General features: G+C 31.7%; 2 protein-coding genes across 2 annotated transcripts; one reads left to right on the plus strand and one right to left on the minus strand.

Moving 5' to 3' along the window:
- The first annotated feature begins 7,885 nt into the window (after positions 1-7,885).
- Positions 7,886-15,955, plus strand: LOC111704158 (cullin-4). The gene is made up of 10 exons (XM_023476301.1): positions 7,886-7,972; positions 8,312-8,375; positions 8,531-8,599; positions 9,979-10,028; positions 11,872-11,971; positions 13,400-13,520; positions 13,788-13,849; positions 14,103-14,169; positions 15,153-15,231; positions 15,437-15,955. The coding sequence occupies exons 1-10, from the start codon at positions 7,936-7,938 to the stop codon at positions 15,598-15,600; spliced, it is 813 nt and encodes a 270-aa protein (XP_023332069.1). The 5' UTR covers positions 7,886-7,935; the 3' UTR covers positions 15,601-15,955.
- A 465-nt stretch (positions 15,956-16,420) lies between these two features.
- On the minus strand, positions 16,421-24,292 carry LOC111704149 (uncharacterized). The gene is made up of 7 exons (XM_023476289.1): positions 24,192-24,292; positions 20,994-21,095; positions 19,234-19,323; positions 18,119-18,246; positions 17,349-17,425; positions 16,709-16,791; positions 16,421-16,568 (listed from the first exon to the last, which is right to left on the minus strand). Exons 2-7 carry the CDS (start codon positions 21,092-21,094, stop codon positions 16,421-16,423), a joined length of 627 nt encoding a protein of 208 aa, XP_023332057.1. The 5' UTR covers position 21,095; positions 24,192-24,292.
- Positions 24,293-24,718: the final 426 nt, after the last annotated feature.

Below are 24,718 nucleotides of genomic sequence, written 5' to 3' on the forward strand. Positions count from 1 at the left end.
TTGTTTAAATTTAGCCTTCAATAATAAATAATTGATGTATGCGCACGGTACAATGCACATGTAGGTTTAGTGTCTTCTAGGTTGCACCTACTCAAAAATTATAAATCAATATACAAAACTTCAAAATATTTCGAAGTCTGATGTTCGTACTAAAGTTTTTAACTGGTTACTTTATTTAAGTTCACCTTATAAAAGATTCTTTGTAATGATTTTTTTTTAAATCAGGCGGCCGGGGAAGAGGGGTTGGCCGATAGTTCTACATATTCAATAAAAATATACTAATCTAAATCTTTATATATAAAGTAGTAATTGTCTGTCTGTCTATCTGTGTGTGATCATAACCCATAAACCCCGAGACCGATTCGCCTCAAATTTTCATTGGGGAACTTGGCAATGGATGTTCTCAGCTGGATTGGAAAACTTGAAAATTAAGTTGGTTGACTTTTTTAGCAAAAGTTTCAAAATAAAATAATAGCGAAATTCATGGTGTCAAAAATATTTATAAAGTAAATAGTAATCTCAGTTTGGATGTTTGAATGTCCGGTCATATCTCAGATACCCTTGGCCAATTGATTTTAATAAAAAGCATTTTTTTGTTTGTCATTGATTTGAAAAAATGTTTCGATACTTAAATGTTCTGAAAACTTGTTTGTTTTTTAACAAACTGTTCAGATACTCTCTAAAGTACTACATCATAATCCAAAAAGAATCACTAAGTGTGAATTTGCTTCCAAAATTTTACAGATTATTTTGATTCCTCTTCGATATCCCTCGGTAATTGTATCCTGGGATAACTTTAATTAAAGGGATCCATTAATTTTACTCAAATTTAAAAGTGCCTAAATTTGATATCAATACCAACCGTTTAATATTAAAGTTACTCCACAAAAAAGCTCCGAACTATGAATTCATGCCTGTGCAGTGTCAGAAGACCAATTTAACTAAAAAATTTTAATAAATTTGTTTATATTTTAGAATTGGAAATATGCACCTAGTGAAAATTTTATAAATATTTGAAAATTATAAAGAGTGTTTTAAAATCAAGGATTTTTTATTTTTTACTTTTAGGTTAGATTAACAATCAGTAATACCACTATTTATAATTTGTAAAGATTTCACAAGGAAAACTTTACTGACTTTGCTATAGATATCACCCAAATCAGACATTTTATGATGAAGGGAGCACAACGAATTCTCATCTGATAACTGAACTCCTCTTTTATGAATTTGGAAAATTTGATTGACATAGGACAGAGCAACAAAATGGAGGCCACCCTCTAGATCATTGGCTATGCCATACAACCAGTTGTTTTTATTTTCTGTCTTTTGAGATTCTTCAGTTGTATCTCTTCTTCTTCTTCCAATAAAGTTGACATGGGATAAAATATTTTGAATTAAACTTGTCGATTTCTTAACAGGTTTTATCTTTGTCACTTCGGAATTTACACTTTTTTCCGAACTTTCTGATATGTAACCAATTTTTAACGTCTGGGATTGAGGTTGGGTTTCAAGTTCAGATGTCGTATTTATCGAGTTTTCAAGTCGTCTTCGTCTGCCCGCCATTGCCATGTTCATGTTGTTTGCGGCATTGTTCGCGTTCGCAATGTTTACATTGACTAAATTATTATTGTTGTCGTTGTTGTTGTTATTATTGTTGTTGTTGTTGTTGTTGATGTTGTTCGCTGTGTTGATCACTGAATTCACAACAGCAATCGCAAAACTTTCAAGAATTTCAATAACGATTAGTTCAGAGATTTAATTTTAAGAGCTTATGAAATTATTTAACAATAAATTTGATACAAAAGATAATTGCCCAATATGACATTTTCCCTTAATGCATTTGTTCGAAGGTACACTTTCCCGAAGCTATAACATGCCTAATGGCAAATGTACTTTTAGGATTGCATAATTGGTTCTATTGTAATTTGTCTTTTTTATTCAATCGATCTGTAAAATCTGTCATAAATGTTAAGACTTGAATATCACAAAAGAAATATCGGAATGAATTCCTGAGAAACCCAAAGGCTGACATTCCACTTGACTCCGCGCAGTCTAAATTCATGATTTTCATATTTTAAAAGGTTTAAAGGGATTGACAATATTTAATTCTCTATTTGTAATGTGGCGTGTCAAATTTACAACGGCACTTTAAACAGATATACAAGTCATAATGAGAAAGGCGTTATTATATTGAAAAAAGTATTGAATTCTGACAATGTCTGTTTATACAGGGTGAGTCAAAAAAAGTGTGATTTGCGGCGTCTGGTGCACAATTGTACCAACTCTCCTATCACAGGAAAATTGCAAAATTGTAATAAGAGAATTCGCAATTTTCAGTTCTGGTCTAACTTTTATGGAAAAGTTATTTAATTTCTCTAGTTCCTTTCTTCTGTGTATATTCTAAAGTATTTAATATACGCTGTTCAGTTGAAACATTACAAACCATTGAAAAACAATTGTTCCGTAAAAATTAGACCAGAACTGAAAATTTTGAATTTTCCTATTACAACTTTGCAAATTTTCTGCGATTCTTTTTAGAATTTTAGATTCGATAGAAATAATTTATTTACACATTTTTGTTTTTCTAAACTTTTGATTTTGAGAGAAAAAAAAGGTTCGCGGATTTTTTTTGGGGCCATTGGAGTACCAAAAAAATTACACATTTTCAAAAAATAGTGAAAAAACACCATTAAAGAGAGTTGCATAAATAAGGTACAATTTTGCACCAGGCTGCGCAAATCACACTTTTTTGACTCACCCTGTATATGATCAGATAAAAGCGTAAAGGGTCCGGTAAAACATTAAATCGGAAGTGTCACTTGAAATTACTTTTTAGTTCCTTCAAAATTTATTTTAAATTGATTATAAAAAGATGTTTTCTTTAAAAAATGTTTACAATGTACAATTTTTTTTAAACATAATCATTAAAATCTAGTCCTGAAGAACTCGGTTTGGACCTGAAAATGACTGGAGCAGGTTTCTTCTTTCTGAAAAAAAACATGAAGTGAGACTTTGGAAGAAGAAGACGACATTTTCAAATAAACTGAAAGCACAACAATTGTTCATTGTACACAAACCCATTTAACTTAATAAGAAAATTGTCAGCCAGGTTATAGTTTTTTTTGTTTCCACCCTATGGTTCTTAAGACTGTCAGAAGCTCTGTGTGAAAGGGAAACGCTATCAGCTCAAATTGAAACTTTTTTACTTAAATTGACCCTTTTTAGTTAGAGATTGCGTCGAGACACTTGTTGTAACTGAATTAAAGATTATTGATGGCCTCCTTTTTAGTGTCAATTAAGTTTTTAAATGAAATACTGTAAAGGATATGAAATCCCCGAAAGTAGATTGAAATCCGCATATCATGTGGTATCGGATCTTGGAACCAGAGAAGACCTACAAGCTCAACTTCCTCTCCTTTTGTATACTAGTTATTTATTATGTAATTATATCTAGAGGCAATAAATGTACTTCCAAAATACCTTATTTTTGTTGATCTTTTATCTCTAATCAAAGCTTGATGATGTCCGGAAGAGTTAGATTTCAAAGTAGACTGAGGAGCAGGATTTACAGAGAATGTCGTCATCCATTGAATTTTGTCAGCTTTCTCTAACTCTGGGAATCCAGAAATCTTTTAACATGATACAAAAAAAATTTTCAAAGACGACTGTACGAAATATAATCAGTTTTTTCTGTAACCTTGTAAAATTCGTTTTATTTTAGTACAGTGGTAAGCGATTATATCAATACAATGAAGATGACTTTTTTATTTAGGTTTTGATTGTTAACATTTTTTTTCTAATTGCAATTTTACAAATAATCAAAGAGGAGCTTTTTAAATAAATAAGTTCTGTTGACATATATGTATACCCATGCTGTTCAATAGCTTGATTTTAATCAAAATTGAAATCGAAAGTTGTCTTCATTGTGTTGATATATTCGCCTTCCACTGTACAAGAAAAAAGTGTATCTAAACCGTTAAAAGTTAAATTTCTTGTTATATTTACAAAATCTCTTGGGAAATTGAAAAATCTATAATTCCGAAATTATTATAAAAGGTTATGAACACAGAAACCTTATATAAATATGTGCGTATATGATATATTGAACCAAATGTTCGAAAAACGTAACAATCTTAAAGAAATTAATGATTAAAACTGCATTAGATATAGTAATAACAAATTGAAATAAATATATGAGAAATTTCAGAAGCTTATAACAAAACTGATAAAATTATGACATTCATGATACACATAGATCAGGTCCGCTATAAAATTGTCCTTCAATATTCAAGACTCCATCGCCTTTCAAGGATTGCAACGCTTTTTTATACCCAAGTAACTTAATTTTTATGTTTTGATTGCTTAGCCCTTAACACGTAGACTTAGCAAGCACTTGTTTTTAACTTTAGTTTTTAAGAAATAAGTGTTTGGCAAAATTGACGTTCATAATATAAGAATGTTAGATAGAAATATATGAAAAACTGCATGTTCAATAAAATATTAAAATTTCGTAATACCCAATTAGAACTTAATAGCAAGAGTAAAGTCATTAATCTGGAATCCAAATTCGCAAAAATGGCAAGCTATTAAAGTCACACACCACAGTAGGGTTAAGACAATTTAAGAGAACATTTATCCTTTAAAGGGAGTGCATGATTAGACATGGCAGTTGAGCTGAGAATGAAGTTTTGTAGGGAAATTTTTTAGAATTCATTTGAGACCTATTTTAAACATTATTCAATAACGACGATGTGGAAAATGTAACGCAAATGCTACAGTAAACTATTCAGATAGTTTAGCTGTACATATTTCTCAATAGAAATTTGTCAACAAATCAATGTGAAAATCAATTATTTCTTTTTCATTTTTAAATTGATTTCCTTTTTCTTTTCCAAATTTGTTCGCAGGTTTCTTTCAATTCTTCAAATGTTGTCTTCTCAATAAAAAATTTTTCCAGGAAATATACAATAAATGCTTGTGAACAATGAGATATTACAGAAGCAAATAATTGAAAAAGATTTCTTAAGGGAATATTAGTTCTAAAACTAACACTCGGCTCATTTCTATATATCCCTATTTTGAAACATTTACTGGATTTTAGCTCACGTGTCGCGTTTTCGGAACATATCCTGGTTTTGAGACAATTACCAGAATTCATATCAATGTCAATTTTCAAACATTTACGCACTTACATAATAAAACAAGCTTTTTGAAAAGGTTAAAAATAAACAAAATAGGAAATAAAAACAAACTGTTCTTTTATCATAAAAAATCATTACAGCATTGAGAAATCCAAATATTAATTTCATTTGTTCTTACAAAATAGATTTAACTAGAAATACGGGCAAATGTTTGTTTAAAATGTTTGAAAATAAATAATCGATATTCTCTAATTTAACAGATAAAATGTGGAAACTTGGATTCTAGAAATAATTCATAAGTTATTTAAGTCTTCATAAGTTAGTTGTTGTATTCAGTGATTTATTTTGTAAGTTATGAAAGTAAGTTTTGTCTTGAATTGTGGATTATACTTAAAAACGGGAAAGTGGGTTTTGTCTCGAAAACGGGACAATGTTTCAAAAATGAAAAACCTGACATTGTCTTGAAAATGGCCAAGAGATTTAATATAAAAAGAACTCATCTTATAATTTTGATCTTAAAAAAGTTTAAAATTGGGAATTGTTGTCCTCGTCATGTTTAATAAAATGTTGGCTATAGTTTTTATTATCGACTTTTACTCTGGATATGGGCCGGGATCCCAAAAACCCAGTCTTTCAATTTCTAACACTCAATGTTAGAAAGGGGTCAAGTGTTAGTTTTGGAACTAATATCCCAATATCCCAATATACTTTTGGAACTAATATCCCAATATCCCAATATACTTTTGGAACTAATATCCCAATATCCCAATGTACTTTTGTTTGAGGAAAAAATTTGATTTTTATTTTCTCGTCCTATTATTCCTAAACAACTATTAAGTTTACTATAGAACTGTTGTTACATTTTTTGTAAACAAATTCTCGTGAACCAAATGAATCTTTAAAAATGTCCCTACAATACCCCATTTTCAGCTCAACTACCATGTTTAGCCAGACATTCCCTCCAAAAGTTTATTAGGAAATCGGATTCCTTGAATATAGTTGTGGGAATAGTTTTGAAGAGTATTCATAAATTGAAGAACGTCTCCTTGAATCAAATTTAATAATTATCAAACAGTATTTAGACGAAATAGACGTTCTTGAACCACTTTTTTCATGCTAAGTTCAAGAAAAGTTGTCCAACTTAGTTTACGTAGTTCAACTACTTCCCACTATTTATTGAATTTGTTCCCTGTGTTCCAATACAGCTGTTGAGACAACATCTCCATTTTTCTCTGAAAAATTAAAAAAAAAAGATTAAAGTACATAAACCCCTAATTTTGAACAAGAATATCTGTAAACACTGTACATTGTTCTACATATAGAACTAAACAATGTACAAGGATATCTGTACACTCTACATAGTTCTACATATAGAACTAAACAATGTATAAAGATATCTGTACACTCTACATAGTTCTATGTATATAACTGAACAATAAACAAGGATATCTGTACACTAAATGTATTGTATATAGTAATATCACTAGAAATGGATAACTGTAAACTCACCTATACTCTCCGTTTCTTTTTTACACAATGTGCTCCATGATTTTTTCAGATAAAAATCTAAATATCTCTAAAACAAAAAAATGTTGCTAAAATAAGACAAAAAACTACAAAAACAAAAAATCTAATAACACCAAAATAAAAGCGCTAAAAGTTTTAGGCTTTCGTAAACAAAAGCAAAAACCCTGATTCACCCTGCACTTGTAACGATTTTTCTACCATTTCTATCTTAGTTTCTATCTAATTATCTATCTATCTATCAATATAGTTTTTTATTAATCTGTTTATCTATCTATCTATTTGTTTTCTATCTACTATCTATCTATCTATCTATCTATCTATATATATCTATCTATCTATCTATCTACCTCCAACTATACCTTGATTTCTAGCGTCCCGTTATAAAATAAAATATTGTTTGTAATTCTCTGTTTTCAAGTGTAGACTGCACTACTGTAGTAGAGCTATCCTATCCATTATAAATATATATATAGACTACACTACTGTAGTAGAGCTATCCTATCCATCATAAATATATCTACAAACTGCACTACTGTAGTAGAGCTATCCTATCCATCATAAATATATCTACAGACTGTACTACTGTAGTAGAGATATCCTATCCATTATAAATATATATACAGACTGTATACTGTAGTAGAGCTATCCTATCCATTATAAATATATCTAGAGACTGTATACTGTAGTAGAGCTATCCTATCCATTATAAATATATCTACAGACTGTATACTGTAGTAGAGCTATCCTAACCATTATAAATATATATACAGACTGCACTACTGTAGTAGAGCTATCCTATCCATTATAAATATATATACAGACTGTACTACTGTAGTAGAGCTATCCTATCCATTATAAATATATATACAGACTGTATACTGTAGTAGAGCTATCCTATCCATTATAAATATATGTACAGACTGGCACAGTTGGAAAAACTACACATCAAGTGTTAAAATCTTACCTTCCTTTTATGAGAATGGTATCCATCATACTTCTTGAAGTACATTGTGATGTAAACATGCTGAACTTCATTATAGAGAAATAAATCAAAAACAAACTGTCTTTTTTAATAAGATATTTAAGTATGAGTAAGTCCGGGGTTGGCTGGTAGAAATACAGTGTAATGTAGAAATTCATATGTGGATAGAATAGATAAAATTACTTATACAGTCGTTGCCTGGTCGGACCGTTCGTTAATTTGTTAATTGTCCAAAAAATAGATGAAAATTGATAATAAATTTGGTTGACACAAATAGAATTTAAAATGAAGAAAAACAAAGAAAGATTAAACATGTACTTAGGTAAGACCTACTTAGTAAAATTTCATACTAATTTAAAAAAAATATCAAATAGTTTATTGTCCTTAATGTTATTATTTTTAGTTGAAGTGGTATTTTATTTATAATGGCCAAATTGTTATCATTGCTGTAATTTGTCATTATTTTTAATCTATTTATCACATTAAATTGATATCAATATTATTCTTTTATTGTTAAACTATTTATTTAGATATTATTATCTTTATTATCATCATCATCATGATTAATATTCTCATTATTTTTAGTATAATCATTATTATTATTATTATTATTATCATTATTAACATTGAATAGATAACATTAACAATATAAATATCTAAGGTATGAGCCCCTTTTTAAACTTGTCTGGCCTGGGAGTGGACAATTGGAGAACGTTATATAAAAGGTAAAAAAAAGAAATTGAGTCTTTGCCACAAAATCTGATTTTATCAATTAAGATTTCACGATATATTTCCTACAGGGAAAATTTTCATGATCAAAATAAATCAGGGAAAACTATCCGGCCTTAATTTATTATTTTCTATTTTTCTGTGTAAATAGGGAGGTAACGCTAGAGTCAAGCTTACTTGGCTTGCATCAGATGAGAAAAAGGCTAAAGCGAAGTTCCAGGTAAAAAAATTGACAAATCTGGCAAATATTTACAAGAATTGACAAAATTTGGGGAAAATTTACAAAAAATGGGAAGTATTGGCAAACATTAATAAAACTATACAAAAATTAACAAAAAAACAAAAACTGACAAAAATAGACAAAAATTTACAAAAATTGGCAAAAAAACGTGGTGCCTATTTAGCCTTTGCATTTTTTCTAATTTTTATTTTCCTTGACCGTAGTGTTACTTAAAATAAAACATTTTATTTTAGTTTTCAATAGGGCACCAGGAGTGTCAAAAAAGGATATTTTAAGATGTTTTGTTTAAGGGCAAAAATCTCTACTTTAGAATTTTGTAAATCAATAAATGAATGATTTTATAATTCAAATATATTTCTTCTATTAATTTTCAAAAAAAAATATTAATCTTTGGATAAGGATAAGGATAAAATCAACAACATTAACTCCAAAAAGTTGTTCGGCGAAAGTGTTTGTTTTTTAGAGTAATTTGTATAAAGAAGACATTTCGAAAAATGCTTCAACTCAGAATTTATTCTGGAAAAGTTGGCAGCTTAAGCTTTCCTCCCCTCGAGTATCCTTGAAATTATCTCTGGATTCTACGGTAGACCGAAACATCTCACATCATCCCACAAAACTCATCAGCATTTAATATTTTTAAAAACCAAGAATTTTTCCAAAAATCAACTTTAATTATATAAGTTTTGCTTTACGCTCGGAACTGGTTTATGTTGGAGTTAGCTCTTTCCATTTTATTACCTAGAATGATCATCCCGGAGTTGTGTGAGCTTTTTTGGTTTACCGATTAACATTTTGGTCTTTTCTTTTTTTAAAACCCAATGTGATTAAACAAAATAATGCAGAACACATTTTTGTTTAAGATAAAAAGTTGTATCAAAAGTAAAAAATAAAAAGTAAGAAATGCTGAAAATTTCAATCAACAACCACTAAGAGATCACTATTGCCTGCCGCATGCTTAAAATTCTAGAAAAAAAAAATGTTTAATTTATATTATTCAAATCACTTGCTGTCTTCTTTTCAGTTCCTGAAATATTTTTAGTTAATTAAAGATACATAAAGAGATCTTTTAAGAGATTTGATGGTAATCGAAATAATTTTTACTTGGCTTTCATGCCAGCAAATGACTCTATAAATTTTTGATTTGACATTTGTACTGGACTTTCAAAGTCGGCCAAGAAAATTGATAAGAGGAACAAGCATTAAGACTTTAAACAAACTGAAACTAGTATAAAAGCCGTTGCAATAAAAAAATTATTTTCGAGAACACCGCCTCTTTTACGAAAATTGGCAAAAACTTACAAAAATTGGCAAAGGCAACAGTTGGCAAAAAATGACACAAATTAAATGAATTGTTTTAGAATTCGACGGCAGATTGCAGACAAAGATGGAGTTATGTATGTCTCCCTGGGTAATACTAATTTTAGTGCTATTGGCAAAAAATTAAAAAGAGACAAAGGATAAACCATGATAAAATATGAAAGAACCCCCTCTAAGACCAAGATTTATAGAGAATTCGAAAAAAATTGTCTTAAGACAAAGCTATCATTTTTAAAAGCCAATAAACCATCAAAGCGCATCAAGTCGTAAGACAGTCTTAGTCGTTCGAAAAGGGGTCAGTGTCCAGACCAACCTTATCCTCCTAGCCCAGAGCAAGTCCGTTCTACCACTCAGTTAGAAACGTTCTGATTGTATTTTTTCGGGTCCCTGAGATTGTGTAAAAAATAAAACAGATATAAAAAAGTTTGCTTGGTTTATAATTTAGTCAGGGTTCATACTACATTTCCTCGTTTTATTTTTGGTGAACACTCTCCCTTACTCAGAAAACTAGTTTACAGATGATTAGTTCAATAAAACATTGAAAAGAAAACACAATCTTTAAAGGATTATTACCGACCAAATCAATAATGAAATTTACACTGTAGGTGTGATCGATTTCGGATTAATAGTAAACAAATTGAATACGTTTTTTGTTAAATTTTAGCCAGCTCTTAGTTGAAGATTTTTTTTCCGATTGTCCAAAAAACCAAATAAAAATGACATAGACAACATTTTTGTTAAAAATTTCAATTTTCACAACGTTTTCTTTTGGAAATTTTATGCTAAATTCAGATTTGGTAATTATGTTATTTTTTTTTTAAATATAAAGTTAAGGTACGCACCTCTGACGCTAGAGTAAAAGAAAATTAAACCTAAAGTCTGACCACGTTAAGTTTGTTGCACCGGCTAGTCCTATTGAAAGTCTGCTTTATTTACCCAATGTCTGGGGAGGGAGGGAGTCCAGAGTTCCTCAAATAGTAATCACCGCCACCCGAATAGAAACTAAGGAGCAATAAAGAAAGCTTTAACAATATTGTACACCATAGGGCCCTTAAAAGAGGTCAATATGGTCTTATTTCTAAAAGAAATAAACGATTTAATGTTATGCTTTTTTGGGCTGATTACTATTTGAGGTGGAGGAGATTAGCAATTGAGGAGCGCTTGCCGCAAAACAGATTTGGGTGACGGTGATTACTATTAGAGGAACTCTGGACTCCCTCCCTCGTCTGGGCGATACAGTACAAACTTAGGCCGGAAAGGTTGACACGGCTCGGAAATTAAAATGTTACTACGTCTGCCCGTGAAGGAGGAATAACAATCCAAAAAAACAGATTTTTATCTTTGTTAAAGTTTTTGGTAGGTTTTCGTTCTATATATCGTTCAATCAAAAAGTATTTTAAGATGGATTTTAATTCAAATTCTAATTAAAAATAGTTATAATTCAGTTTTTTGGCATATCAAACAAAGTGTTTTAACTTAGAAGAAGCCTATTCAATATATTTACTATCGAACTCTGGTAGCCAGTCAACTAATTTCTCCAAAAGTCCTAAATTAATCACCCTATCTATCTAGTCTACAGTGATAACCACAAAACTTTAAAGTATGACTTTAAATAGGCCAATGAACATTGAGAAACCGCATGCAATTATTAAGTATGCAGACCCAAATCCATATATTTTGTAACATCAAAAACACTTAAGTAGTGCTCTATAGTCCTCCCCCTATTCCACAGTTTTCACTGTAATACGAAGCAACGGAATTGAGTCTTTGCCACAAATTCTGATTTTTAATCACTATATCTTTGCATCCCAATGTCTTAGAAAAATGTAAAAGGCTTAGACCATCAGTTTTCTAAGATACAGGGAATAGAAAATTCGAGTTTGTGAAAAGATTCAATTCCTTTTATCGAAATACTATAAAAAGATTTTTCCAAGATGGAGGAGGTGGAGATGAATCTTGTCCGTCTTTAGCGGACTCTAGTGTAGTTTCTTTATCACAGATGGCGTTCTTATCAATGGCGGTCTCCATTTTCAGGTAGGTAGATTTGAAGAAGGTTTTACAATTGTAAAAACTTGTAAGTTCTTCTGTTGACAGAGAACGAAACTAAACAATTGCATCAAATTCTAATTTTCTAATCCCATTATATTTTTAACCTTGTGTCGAACAGTTTTGATAATTAAATTAAACTATTAATTCTGTTAGATCTAAAACATAATGTTTGAAATATCAACAGAGCTGAAAACTTTTGAATTGAATATCCTTAATTCCGATCGGTTAATCAATCTGGAGGAATCCAAGCATTATTCAATCTCGAGATTAAGAAAAAAAGTGGATCAAGCATTAGTCCCGATATCCACCATTCAAAACTTCCCAGCTCAGGTTGAAAATATATTGGTTTTTGAAAAGCTTGCGGCAAGTGTTCAATTTTAAAAGTAAGGTTTTCTCGGAAAAAAATCAGAGTTGTCGGTGCGCGTTAATTGTCGAAACATTTTAATTTTAGACTCTGAGCAAAATATTTGAATTAAATTCGATTTTGATGTTAACATATTTATAATTAAGTTTACATATTTGTAATTAAGTTTACAAATTAATAATTAAGTTTACATATTTATAATTAAGTTTACATATTTGTAATTAAGTTTACATATTTGTAATTAAGTTTACAAATTAATAATTAAGTTTACATATTTATAATTAAGTTTACATATTAATAATTAAGTTTACAAATTCATAATTAAGTTTACATATTTATAATTAAGTTAACATATTAATAATTAAGTTTACATATTTATAATTAAGTTTACAAATTAATAATTAAGTTTACATATTTATAATTTTGAAAAATGTTATTTTCAGGAAAACATTATGTTACAAATATTTAAGAACTTTCGGTTCCAGCTTTGCTTGTAATAAAAAAACCTTGAAAGGGAGTGTTCGCGAAAAATGAATCGCATTAAGCCTATACGCCCTTTCATTTTTCGCGAACACTCCCTTTAATGTGTCTGTGTAGACGTAATTTGAAGTGACTATTTATCTTTAGAGTGGCATGTTTAATTCACAACGGTATCAGTAAAAGATTTGTCTGGTTGATTAATATACATCAGATATTTATAATTTTCTGTTAGAAAATTATTTATGTTCCGTTTACAGAAAAGAAGAATAATGGAAAAAGGAATTCTCTGCTTTAAAACATACATCAATTACTTGTCACTTAAAATTTGTAATATGTAAAAATAGGAAAATAACAAAAAAAAACCAAGTTGTTTATCTTCCGATTTAGGGTTTCTTTGCAGTACAATTTGCGTAAATCTGCTTAAGAGACATTGAGGTAGTACAAAGGCGGTAATACCATATTATTAATCAGATAAAGGTTAAAGGGTACCTTTTTGAATCGGACATGCCCCCTTTTTATGTGGAAGGTCTCTTGAAAGCAAAATTTTTTGAGCTTTCTTCCTTTCCTAGTGTAGTTGCGAACATTGCAAACAATCTGAACAACAACAACAACAACCAGAACGACAACAACCTGAACTACGTTCATCAGCAGAACAACAACCTCAATATGAACCAGAACATTGTTAATCAGGAACATTATTCAATTTTTTGATCAATTCGATTTCTTTTTTTTTTACTCACGACAGACTTCACAGCTGTAATAATTTCAATTGAAAAGTGTTCGAATTTTATATTTAATTTTGTTAATTAATTCGATGAAATCAGTTCATAGCGGAAAACATAGTTCTAATATTTTTTTGCGTATTTTTGTTTTAACTGAAACCAATGAACGAAAAGATTTATCATTGAAGATTTAGCAAATCTAATTACTGTTAAGTTGATTTAATGTCGTCCTTAGTTGACCATTGACCTTCCCCCACCTATTCCTGGAAAAAGATCAATCCCAGACGATATTATTAGGTAATTAACAGTTTTGTAAATATCATATAAATATTCAAATAAATAAATTAATCAATTAATTCATTATAACTCATCGATCAATTTTTCGTGAACTAATCAATGCAAAGTTTGCGTCAAGTTTTTAATGTTTGTGTTTTATTTCATAAACGCGGAATATTAAGAAATCATCGAACCCATAATCTCAAATAAACTCTTAACTATATTCTTATAGATTATGAACACATATATATATAGTCTTTTCTCTCCTATTAAGTAGTCCGAGGCAGCTTGAAGAGCCATGTCAGGATCAAACTCTTGCTAAAGTTGCTGCTGCTCTAAAAGTAGGTATTAAAGGCGTAATTTGAAGAGGGTCAATAATTCACACATCGGTATACCCTCAAATAATAAGCTAGGCAACCCTAGTTTTTTTCTTGAAAAGCGTTAAATTCTGACAATATCCTTTTTTGTCTCTGCTTCATGAATAGTAACTTTTACAAAGAAGGAAGTTAAAAAGGGTATCGTTGTGAATAAAACTGTTCTAATGATAGAGTTGTCTTTATTCGTTTTAATTAAAAATAAAAAAAATATTTTAAGTGTCAATCCCCCCCTTTAAATTTCTGTAAGTATTTTGAAAGTATAGCTGTTCAAACTATTTTACTCGCTTTTGACACTATGTTCATTTCTATTCTCACTTAACGAGCGTCCACCAAAAAATCGTTCGTCCGTTTGAATCATTCTATTGGGTAAAAACCGATAGCTTTTAAAAATGTCTGTTCAGTAAAAAAAAATACGCTTTTCAAAATTTTGATTGAAGAAGTCATAGTGAAAAATTGATAGATTTTGTTTTCATTCGTTCTTAGTCATATGTTTAGGATATCCTTTTATCTGTTTAGGATATTCTATCATCTGTTTAAGATATTCCATCATCTGTTTAGGATATTTTATCATCTGTTTAGGATACTCCATCATCTGTTTAGGATACTCCATCATCTGTTTAGGATATTTTATCATCTGTTTTGTATACTCCATCATCTGTTTAGGATATTCTTTCATCTGCTTAGGAAATTTTATCATCTATTTAGGATATTCCAACATCTGTTTAGGATATTCCATCATCTGTTTAGGATATACTATCATATGTTTTGATATTCAGTCATCTTTTTAGTCATATGTTTAGGATATCCTTTTATCTGTTTAGGATATTCTATCATCTGTTTATGATAGTTTATCATTTGTTTAGGATATTTTATCATCTGTTTAGGATACTTCTTCATCTGTTTAGGATATTTTATCATCTGTTTTGTATACTCCATCATCTGTTTAGGATATTCTATCAGCTGGGTTGACCAATGGATTAGAGTCTAGAGGAGCTAGAGACTGTCTGTCTCGTCAACTATGCCTTGGTTAGTTTCATTTTTTGAAATCACAGATTACTGCCCCCCTTCCCCCCCCCCCTCCTAAAGGTGAAAATGAGGTGGGGAAAAAAGTTGTCCTTCCGCCCCCCCCACCCTCTCCCATGAGTTTAGGGGGGAGGAGGGGTGCACATAATATGAGTCTTTTATATGTTTAAATAAAACTTTTTTTGTAAAAAAAAATTTTCTTCTTCAGATTATAAGAGAGAATCTGGCGGATCAGAAACTGGTTCATTTCAGCAGCTGCTCCTAACTCTAGGTCTAGCTCACATACAGCTCACAGATAGAGGACTACCCTTCACACAGTTTCTAGAGAGTATCACTGAGTCCCCAGATACTTTTTACGCAGGGAGCTTTTAGGATATTTAGTATTTTCATAAATACCAAAGAGTGTTTAGCTAAATTCTTAGAAATTTTGTAGATTAGAAATTTCCTAAAGCTCTTTATCCAGATACGAATGAGAAAAAAGTAGAAAACGATTGTTTCAAGCAATTTCCGGACTGTGACGCGTTCAAGGTGCAATATTAATCTATCTCATTTTCGTAAAAAAATAAATTTTGTATTTTAGTTGATTTTATTTCAAAAGCTAGATAAATGAAGTGCAGAGTATATTCAAAAACAGCGATTTTTAATCAATTCAAAAGCATTGATTTTGTTCATAAAAATCAGTGTCATTTTCCGTTAGCAGAATTCAGCGGCATTCTTCTGTTATTAACATTCAGCATCGTTATTCCGTTATTAAGATTATGCGACATTCTAATCGTGGAATTATTTCATAATTTAAATTTACCGGCACTTTTTCGTCAATAACTTCTTTGCTATATAGAGTTGAGAGCTATAGAGTTGAGTGGTATTAATTTTTAAAAGATTCCGCAGTTGCGTTCATAAACCACAACTATCTAACTTTTACTACCTTTATCTCACTTAATTGAATAAAACAAACAAGGGGTATACAATGTATTTAAATCTAAACATCTAAACTGCACAAAATGTATTCTTTAGAGCAGTTGTAACGAGGGAAGGATGGCATGGAACAAATTCGAACATTTCTTGTAATCAATACCAGTTTCTTACCAGCCATAAATACAATTAAAGGTCGAAATCTTTACAAAGAAGGTGGGGGGNGAAAATAAGGACAAATGATAAAAGAAGAGCAGTTTTTGACCTGAACAATAATCATTTACAAGGACGCGACTTTAGCAATGATATCGTTGAGGCTGAAGTTCAACCACTCATCGAAGGAGATGGATCCGTCACCATTCTCGTCCATCTTCTTGAAGATCTCGGTCCTCTCCTCGGTGGACTGGAAGGGGGTCTCCATTCCCAACCTGAACACACAGGAAATATTAGATGCAGTGTCGACTACTAAGGATGAGACTTTTTTGACGACCTGAAAACCTTTATTACCGTAGCTCTACTTTGATTTTATATGTAGATAAATCTGAAGAGAAATCTGTAGAGAAATGACCTCTTTTGTGCAGATGTTGCCATATCGATCATCTTGTTGAATTCATCTCCAGAAACCATTCCGTCACGATCAGCGTCGGCAGCCTAGAGAAATTTTTTTTACCCAAAAAATATTTTCTATTTTTTTATAAGATTTACTGAAAAGGAAAACTCCCAGGGATAGTAAACGTAATTTCATGTCACCCTCTATGATTCTATCTGAAGAGTGGCATGTTCGATTCACAACTGTGAAGCTATCTGGAAACGTGTTCAATTCTGAAAATTTGCATATTCTTAATGAACTAACAAATGAAAATCACCAATTTTAAGTTCTAAAACAAAAAGTATCTTCTAACAAAGGGAGTGACCGGCAATGTATGGTAGTTAAACTGAGAATGTAGTATTGGGGAGAAATTTTTAGTATTCACTTGAGACATACATATAAACACGTTTTAATGATGTATAATTACTGAGTTTGATCTTTAAGGAATCATTATTATTTATTATTAACAATAATAATAATAAAATTAAACAATAAATCTTGATTCCGTAGAAATCTAGGCCGAGCCCTTTTCAAAATTAACTGGAAATTAATTTCTAGTTTCCACAGAGCTTTTTCGTTTTTGATTCTATCTAAAATGTCGTCTTCAAAATTAGTTTACCTGGAAGCACTGCCAATGGAACCAGTACAGACGCCTGTACTCAGGGGTGTTGGGCTCAGTACACTTCTTGCATACACCTAGTAAATAACAAGTCAAAACTTGTAAAATACCGCTAATCTACAAATCTGCCAAATCTGCAAATTTGCAGGGTATGCTTCTGCATAGGATATCCAAAAGGAATAAAATTCATCCGGAGATCTGCAAAATATGGAGATTCAAATCAACTGACATTAAAGTTGTATAAAAATGTACTTCGACAACAATTTTAAATAATTCAGCAAAGAAGCTTCAGATGTAAGCTGCGCTTTTCTGCTTTATGTATTATACAAGAGAATGTTTTTGTCACCTTTCAAATAGTCTTTATTGAACTTGTTTTTGATCAAACTTCCTTGATTTTTTATTTTCATATAAGTCAATGAAATGTAGAATTATTCAGAAGAATAGTTTCTTTCAGAATAAAATTGCCATGTGTTTTTATTTGATTTTTTTTTTATTTTGATTTGTTTTTTTTTAATATGTTTAGAAGCTGGATATGTTCAAAGTTTTAATATATTTTGAATTTAGTTGATATACTGATTTCATAGGTTTTGTTTTGAAATGAATTGCATGGGCTCATCGGCCTTTATAAGAATTTTATTAGGACTAAGTAATAATAGTTTTTAAGCAAAAATTTGGATTTTCAGTTCAGAATATTTGGTTTGAGAACATTTGATAATTTAAAAAAGAAAAGACGACATTCAATTTCCTCAATAGAATACAGACCTACAAACAAATCCTTTTCCTCCTCATCACTCCGTCATTGTTCTCATCAATCTTGGTAAAGAGCGCGGCTCTGACGGTTTTCCTGGTGGCCTCATCGGGGCACTTAGCCTCGTCCCACCACTGGTATCCAAACTTTCTAAAAAAAAACATATTAAAAACTAACAACAAGAGACTTTCATTTAGGATTGTGAATGCTCGGCAAATTTCCGCCCCATTATTGGCTGTATTCAAATAATTTACCTAAAGTACGGCACTTAAAGGGAGTATTCGCGAAAAAAGGGGAAAAGACTGTTATAGAATTGAATTCTGTATCGATTACTAATTTTACGTTTTTCTGTTGCGTATTTAACGTCTTATACCCAAGAGCGGAGGACCCGTACATATCAAAGTACAGAATTTAAAAAGCGATTTTCGCTGTATTGTAGTGTATATAATATATGCCTACTACCTAGAAATTGTTCTGTGACTGTGATTATTACTATCTAGTTTGCAGTAAAAAGCAACCTTGAATGAAACATAAGTAAGTCTAAAAGTATGAATTCTTACGACAGAACTGATCTACAGGGTGTCCTAATAAACTTGGCAAATGGATAGTGAGGTACTGATAATTTGAGGATTTGAAAATATATTTATTTTCATATTTAATCAAAAAACGTCATATGTACAGTTAGAACTAGAAAACTCTGGAGTCGTTTTTCCATCTTAAAACGAGCAGAACTCTGCTAATTTAATTCCTTCTTTCTACAACATAAATATGCTAATCACTTAATAAGTGAAGGCTATCCATTTTTTTCAAAAAATATTTCCATCATTTTTTCACAAAAGAAGAGAAAGGGTGCTGTTTGAATCAAACATATTCCTCTCAACTGACCTGGGAAGAGCAGCAGCAGCTTCGATCATACTGTCGAACTCATCAACTGACCTGGGAAGAGCAGCAGCAGCTTCGATCATACTGTCGAACTCATAAACTGACCTGGGAAGAGCAGCAGCAGCTTCGATCATACTGTCGAACTCATCAACTGACCTGGGAAGAGCAGAAGCAGCTTCGATCATACTGTCGAACTCATCAACTGACCTGGGAAGAGCAGCAGCTTCGATTATACTGTCGAACTCATCAACTGACCTGAGAAGAGCAGCAGCAGCTTCGATCATGCTGTCGAACTCATCAACTGACACCTTCCCGTCAAAATCAACATCTGCAGCTACAAAGGATCTAAAATGAAAATTTTTCAAAGAAAACTTTAAACAAATAATGCCACTGTGTTGTCCTAAATATAAGTGAGGCCACTATTAAGTAAAGCCATTTGTCGTTAAAACAACAGTTATGTATTTTTAAGAGTTTATTTATTCAAATCCATATAGTTGCTGCTTAAAAACAAAATATGTTTGCTTTAAATAGTCCAGGCATTTCAGAACTTATCCCCATTCTTCCGAAGCATAAATTTTCTGTGAATTTTAGGACCGAAACCTGTCAAAAAATTAAAAAAGAAAGGTATTCTGTTTCTATCATTGAAATTAGTTTCACACTAAAAATTCCTTGATGTCAGATGCTAATAAGCTAATTCTAAAGATTTTTGCAGAAGGGGGGAGTGTTCACATATTTAAAATTTCCATGTACATTGCCACTTTTCAGGAAGGGGGGGGGGTCTATTTTCCTACAGCTCCCTTTTCAAATCTGATTGCTTAACTGTTAATATTTTTTGTACTTTATTTTTTTTAAGGAAATGCAAAGAGGAAACTTTAAAAAATAATTCGTTGCGCTGACCGTTGAGAGAGGTGAGGCGTGAGGCCGTTGTTTGAGTTGAAAAGGATAATGATCAGCTTGCTGAATATTTGTATAATAAGAAACTGCTTAGCTACTTTTACACAAGGGGTGCACCGCAATAAGAAATCATATTCATTAATTCTTCAGTAAAAAATTCAAATATTCTTGATCTGTAAAAACATTGTTGTCCTTTCAAATATATTTCTAATTTAAACTAAAGTTTTGTTTGTTCACCCCATGTAGTCTGGAAATAATAGAATTTCAGTCAGCGTAATGGACCGGCCGCTAGGCCGAAGGCCAAATATAGAATTTTTTTTAACTCTGTGTAAATTAGAAAATATATTAGGCAGGTATATTTGAAGTTTATCTATCTATCTTAAAATTAAATTTTGTTAAAGAACAATTAAACTAAAATGAAAGAAATGTTTCGACTTTGCAGAGATGCAGCATATAGAGCATATAACGGAATTTTAAAAGATTGTCACCTAAAATTCCCGGAATATCTGTGTGCCATTTTTTTCTTTTTTTTCAATCAAATCCGAGTTTAAACAATTTGATTTGTTTGCTTTTCATTAGTTTGTTGATCCAAGGAATTGAAACGGAACAAAAGGGACGGATCGATTTTCCTCCCCGGCACCAGGGGGGGGTAATTAATTTTCCTCCCCGGCAACAAGGGGGGAGGGGGTAATTAATTTTCCTCACCGGCACCAGGGGGGGGTAATTAATTTTCCTCCCCGGCAACAAGGGGGGAGGGGGTAATTAATTTTCCTCACCGGCACCAGGGGGGGGTAAATAATTTTCCTCCCCGGCACCAGGGGGGGTAGTTAATTTTCCTCACCGGACCAGGGGGGGGGGGGGGGTAATTAATTTTCCTATTTGGCTGGAAACCCTAGTAAGGACCCATGAAACTGTGGACTAGGAAGACGACTTCTAATAAGCAATCTTCTTTGTTATAAAGCAGATCGTGTTAATTGTGGCGCAAAAATTCAATTATCAAGCGAAGTGGGAAAGTGTATACTGCACAGTGGATGTTTTTATAAGTCCATATCCCGAGTCTAGCAGTCGTCTTTCTAGTCCTAGATGTGTCCGTATTCCACTGTACATAAATGAATTCAAACCTGAGAAGAAGATTGTACAACTCAATGTAACAATCATCATCAGATGATGTCAGAGCACGACGCATGAAGAAGGTAAAGTCGTCTTTGTTAGCGAGATCCATTCTAGAAAAAATTGTGAAAATTAAAGTATTATTCTCTAAACTTTCCGCAATTTTAAAGATTGCTACAGTGAAACCCTTAATAACGAATACATCAAAAGAATTCATAAAATGTCGCTTTCTTCACTTTCTGATAATGGAATATTGCAAATATTTAGTTTTTTAATTAAATGATTATATGGAACTCTTTAAAACTGTTCCAGCATATTTATGGCTATTTTTTTATTTTCGCAAATACTGAAATTTACGTATTATAGTATAAAACTCATTGAAAAATTGCCAAGACGACATTTGATGTATTCGTTATCAAGGGTTTCATTGTATAATCAAATCAGGTCTTAAAAAACTATATATTTAAATTATGTCAAAAATGAAAATAAGTAATCTTTAACTTTTAAAGAGACAAACAGCTATAACAACAAGAAATAAAACTTAATTCAAGTGAGATTTATTAAATATGTAAATTATGATTTCTGCAATTTTAGATTTTTTTTATTTAATTTTAGATGTCGTTGCAATATCACTTCCTGGCAAAATGCAGCCATTTCAAATAAAATAAGAAAACCCCTCTGAGACTTCGAGTAACCCCCAATTTAAAAATCAAGGGCATGCCCGATTTGCAATGGTAATCTACAAACCTTCGTGCGGTAAAGATAGCTTGGTAATTCGATGTTAGGATTTTTCCCAAGGTTATTATCCCAAGTGGCAACTTCTCGAATATACAATTTCCAAAGCGGCAACTTCCCAAGTCTTTCCTAGCCTTCAGTGCTCGGTCCCCGGCCTGTTCTAGCCGCGGCGCTCGGTCCCTATCCCAACCTAGCCGCAGCGCTCGGTCCCCCATTGCAACCTGCTACGCCTCAAAGGGTTTAACCTAACCTTTGGGAAGTTGCCACTTGGGAAATTGACACTTGGGAAAATGTCTTTGGGAAAACTCTTATAAACACCAAGGAAATTATCACTTTAAAGAATAACGAAGATATTTTCTTTTTGCTGCACAGAAAAAGGTCTAAAGGGAAAATGTCCCAAAGATTAATCTTCATTCTTGTGCCAAAAAAAAAGTTTTTTCAAAATTCTTTTTATCTTTACTCGAATATAAGTATGGTCTGCCTTTGAAATTTTTATAATCTAAATATTTTATCTAAATGAAATCGTCATGTATATGAAGTTTGATTTCATCTGATTAGTAGTTAATTTGTTTTTTGACGCATTCTAAATTAGTTTTAAAATTTTAGTTTTCCAGGGCTAGTAACTTTTGAACGAAAGGAACTAATTCAAATTGGTTCAATTAAGTTAAACCTAAACTATCTTCTCTTATCGTATTGTCAAAATCTTTAAGGTTCGACTAGAAATAGTTAAAAGATTTAGTTTAACTTACTTGTAATAGAAAATTGTTCCGTTATTCAAAAAGTTTCCAACTCTGGTCAAATTAAAAAATTCCGAAATTAAAATTGATTCCCAACTTAGCTGCTTCCATTTTGTAACATGAAACTAAACCGGAAGTGTATGTGTGCATTCGTACATTCGTTTTAAAGGATAAGGTTGATCGGCTAAAAGATACAAAAAATGTAATCACAAAAATCGAAATCAAAAGATACTGTTTTCAGTTTTAGTTTTTTAGAGTTTTCTTGAAAATTACCAGTTTTCTGACATTTTTCAGAACTTCAACACAACATTACAATGACTTAGGGACTTCTCCGAAAAAAAAATACTCAAGCGACCGATCCTTATTTGACTCGAATAAGAGGTTTATGGTGTAAACTCAATATTGCTGACCCCCCTGATACAACAATTGTGCCCCCTCCCACCCCTACCTTGTCGACAGCACATTTAATCTGATTTTCCGATTTTCTTTTTTTCATTAATAATATGTATTATTCATAATATTATAGTTGAATTCGAAATATTAGATTTTATTTTCAGATTGCAGTTTTGGTGAAACGGTACACGGTACACTTCACGGTACACTTTACAGACATGTACCACAGCGCAAATACTTTATTGTACTGTACAGACATGTACGGATACGAGTATTGGATTGTACTTTATCGACATGTACTGCTACATAAGTATTGTATTGTATACAACATACATCGGCAAAGTACTTTATTTACTTTAAACTGCATTGTACTGTACACTGTACAGTTATATCTTGAAACAAGTACTGTATTGTACTGCACACACATACATGTTCAGCGGCAAGTACTGTATTGCACTGTACAGACATTTTTATCTCTCCGAAAATTGATCATTTACAATTTGGGGTCTTTTTAATAGTTATTTGCGGATGTATATAGCAGATTCAAGAGAACTGTCAGAATTTAGCGGTTTCCTTGTTGCAGGAAAAAGAGAGATAAAGAAAAGTTTGTTAAAACATATACATATGTTCCCTTTACCTGCACCTGCACCTGTAGTTTTTTCCTTTAGCTATAGCTGTACTTGTACATGTATTTATACCTGTACCTATAGCTTTTCCTTTAGCTATAGCTGTACTTGTCCATGTACTTATACCTGTACGTATAGTTTTTACTTTAGCTATAGCTGTACCTGTACCTGGACCTGCACTTATAATTTTTCCTTTAGCTGTAGCTGTACATGTACCTGTGCCTATACCTGTACCTTTAGATATATATTTACCTGTGCCTGCACCTGTACCTACAGCTTTTTGCCTATATCTATGGATGTACCTGTAAGTGTACGTGTACATATAGTTATGCCCTAACTAAAGATGTACCTGAACGTGTACGTGTACCCATTTTTCTGTTGGTAAATATAGATGAGGATGTAAGTGTACGTGTACACTGTACGTTTACCAATAGTTTACCTATGGTTGTGCCTTTAGGTATAGAGGTACTTTTACTGTACGTTTACGTGTACCCATAGTTTTGGCCTTAGCTATACCTGTACTTGTACCTGTACCTATACTTGAACGTTTTCCTATAGTTGTGCCTTTAGGTATGTATGTGTATGTACGTACTTGTACCCATAAATTTGTTCTAAGCTATAGCTGTACCTGTACATGTACATGTACGTTTACCTATATGTGTCTTTGGGTATAGTTGTATCTGTAGACTGAACGTACATATACTATCTATAGATGTACCTGTAGCTGTACGGTTGAGCGTCTGTCAAGGAGTGAAGAAGTTTGGCCTGAACGAAGAAAACGGGTACAACGAGCCGGTCAAATCCTCACAGGTTGACAAACTACCTGTCCCGGGTTCACAATATTTACAAACAAAAACTTCGTCAGAAAAATATAAAATTCTAAAATTAAACACACAAAATTCTTTTTTTAATTTAAAAAAAACATATATTTATCCCTGACGAATAGTTTTACCTGTTACCTGGGCAGCCCTGGACTAAAGCCTGCTTCTCTTGTATTTGAAACAAAAGGTGAACACAGTTTTAACCTTCGGAATTTTTTACAAATATTCACAAACTAGTCGAAATCAACAAAATTGAACAAATATTTTGACGGGCTCAAAATTCTGTAAAAATGTTTAGAATTTAATAAAATGTTTATCAATATAAAGTTAACAAGTATGTAAGAAATGTTACAGAAATGTAGAAATCTCCCCCCCTCTCTCGGCATTAACAGAACTTTTAACTAATTTAGCATTGTACTTTAAA

The sequence above is a fragment of the Eurytemora carolleeae genome, unplaced genomic scaffold (genome assembly GCF_000591075.1).
Source record: "Eurytemora carolleeae unplaced genomic scaffold, Eaff_2.0 scaffold599, whole genome shotgun sequence".
In the NCBI taxonomy this organism is placed as follows: Eukaryota; Metazoa; Arthropoda; class Copepoda; order Calanoida; family Temoridae; genus Eurytemora; species Eurytemora carolleeae.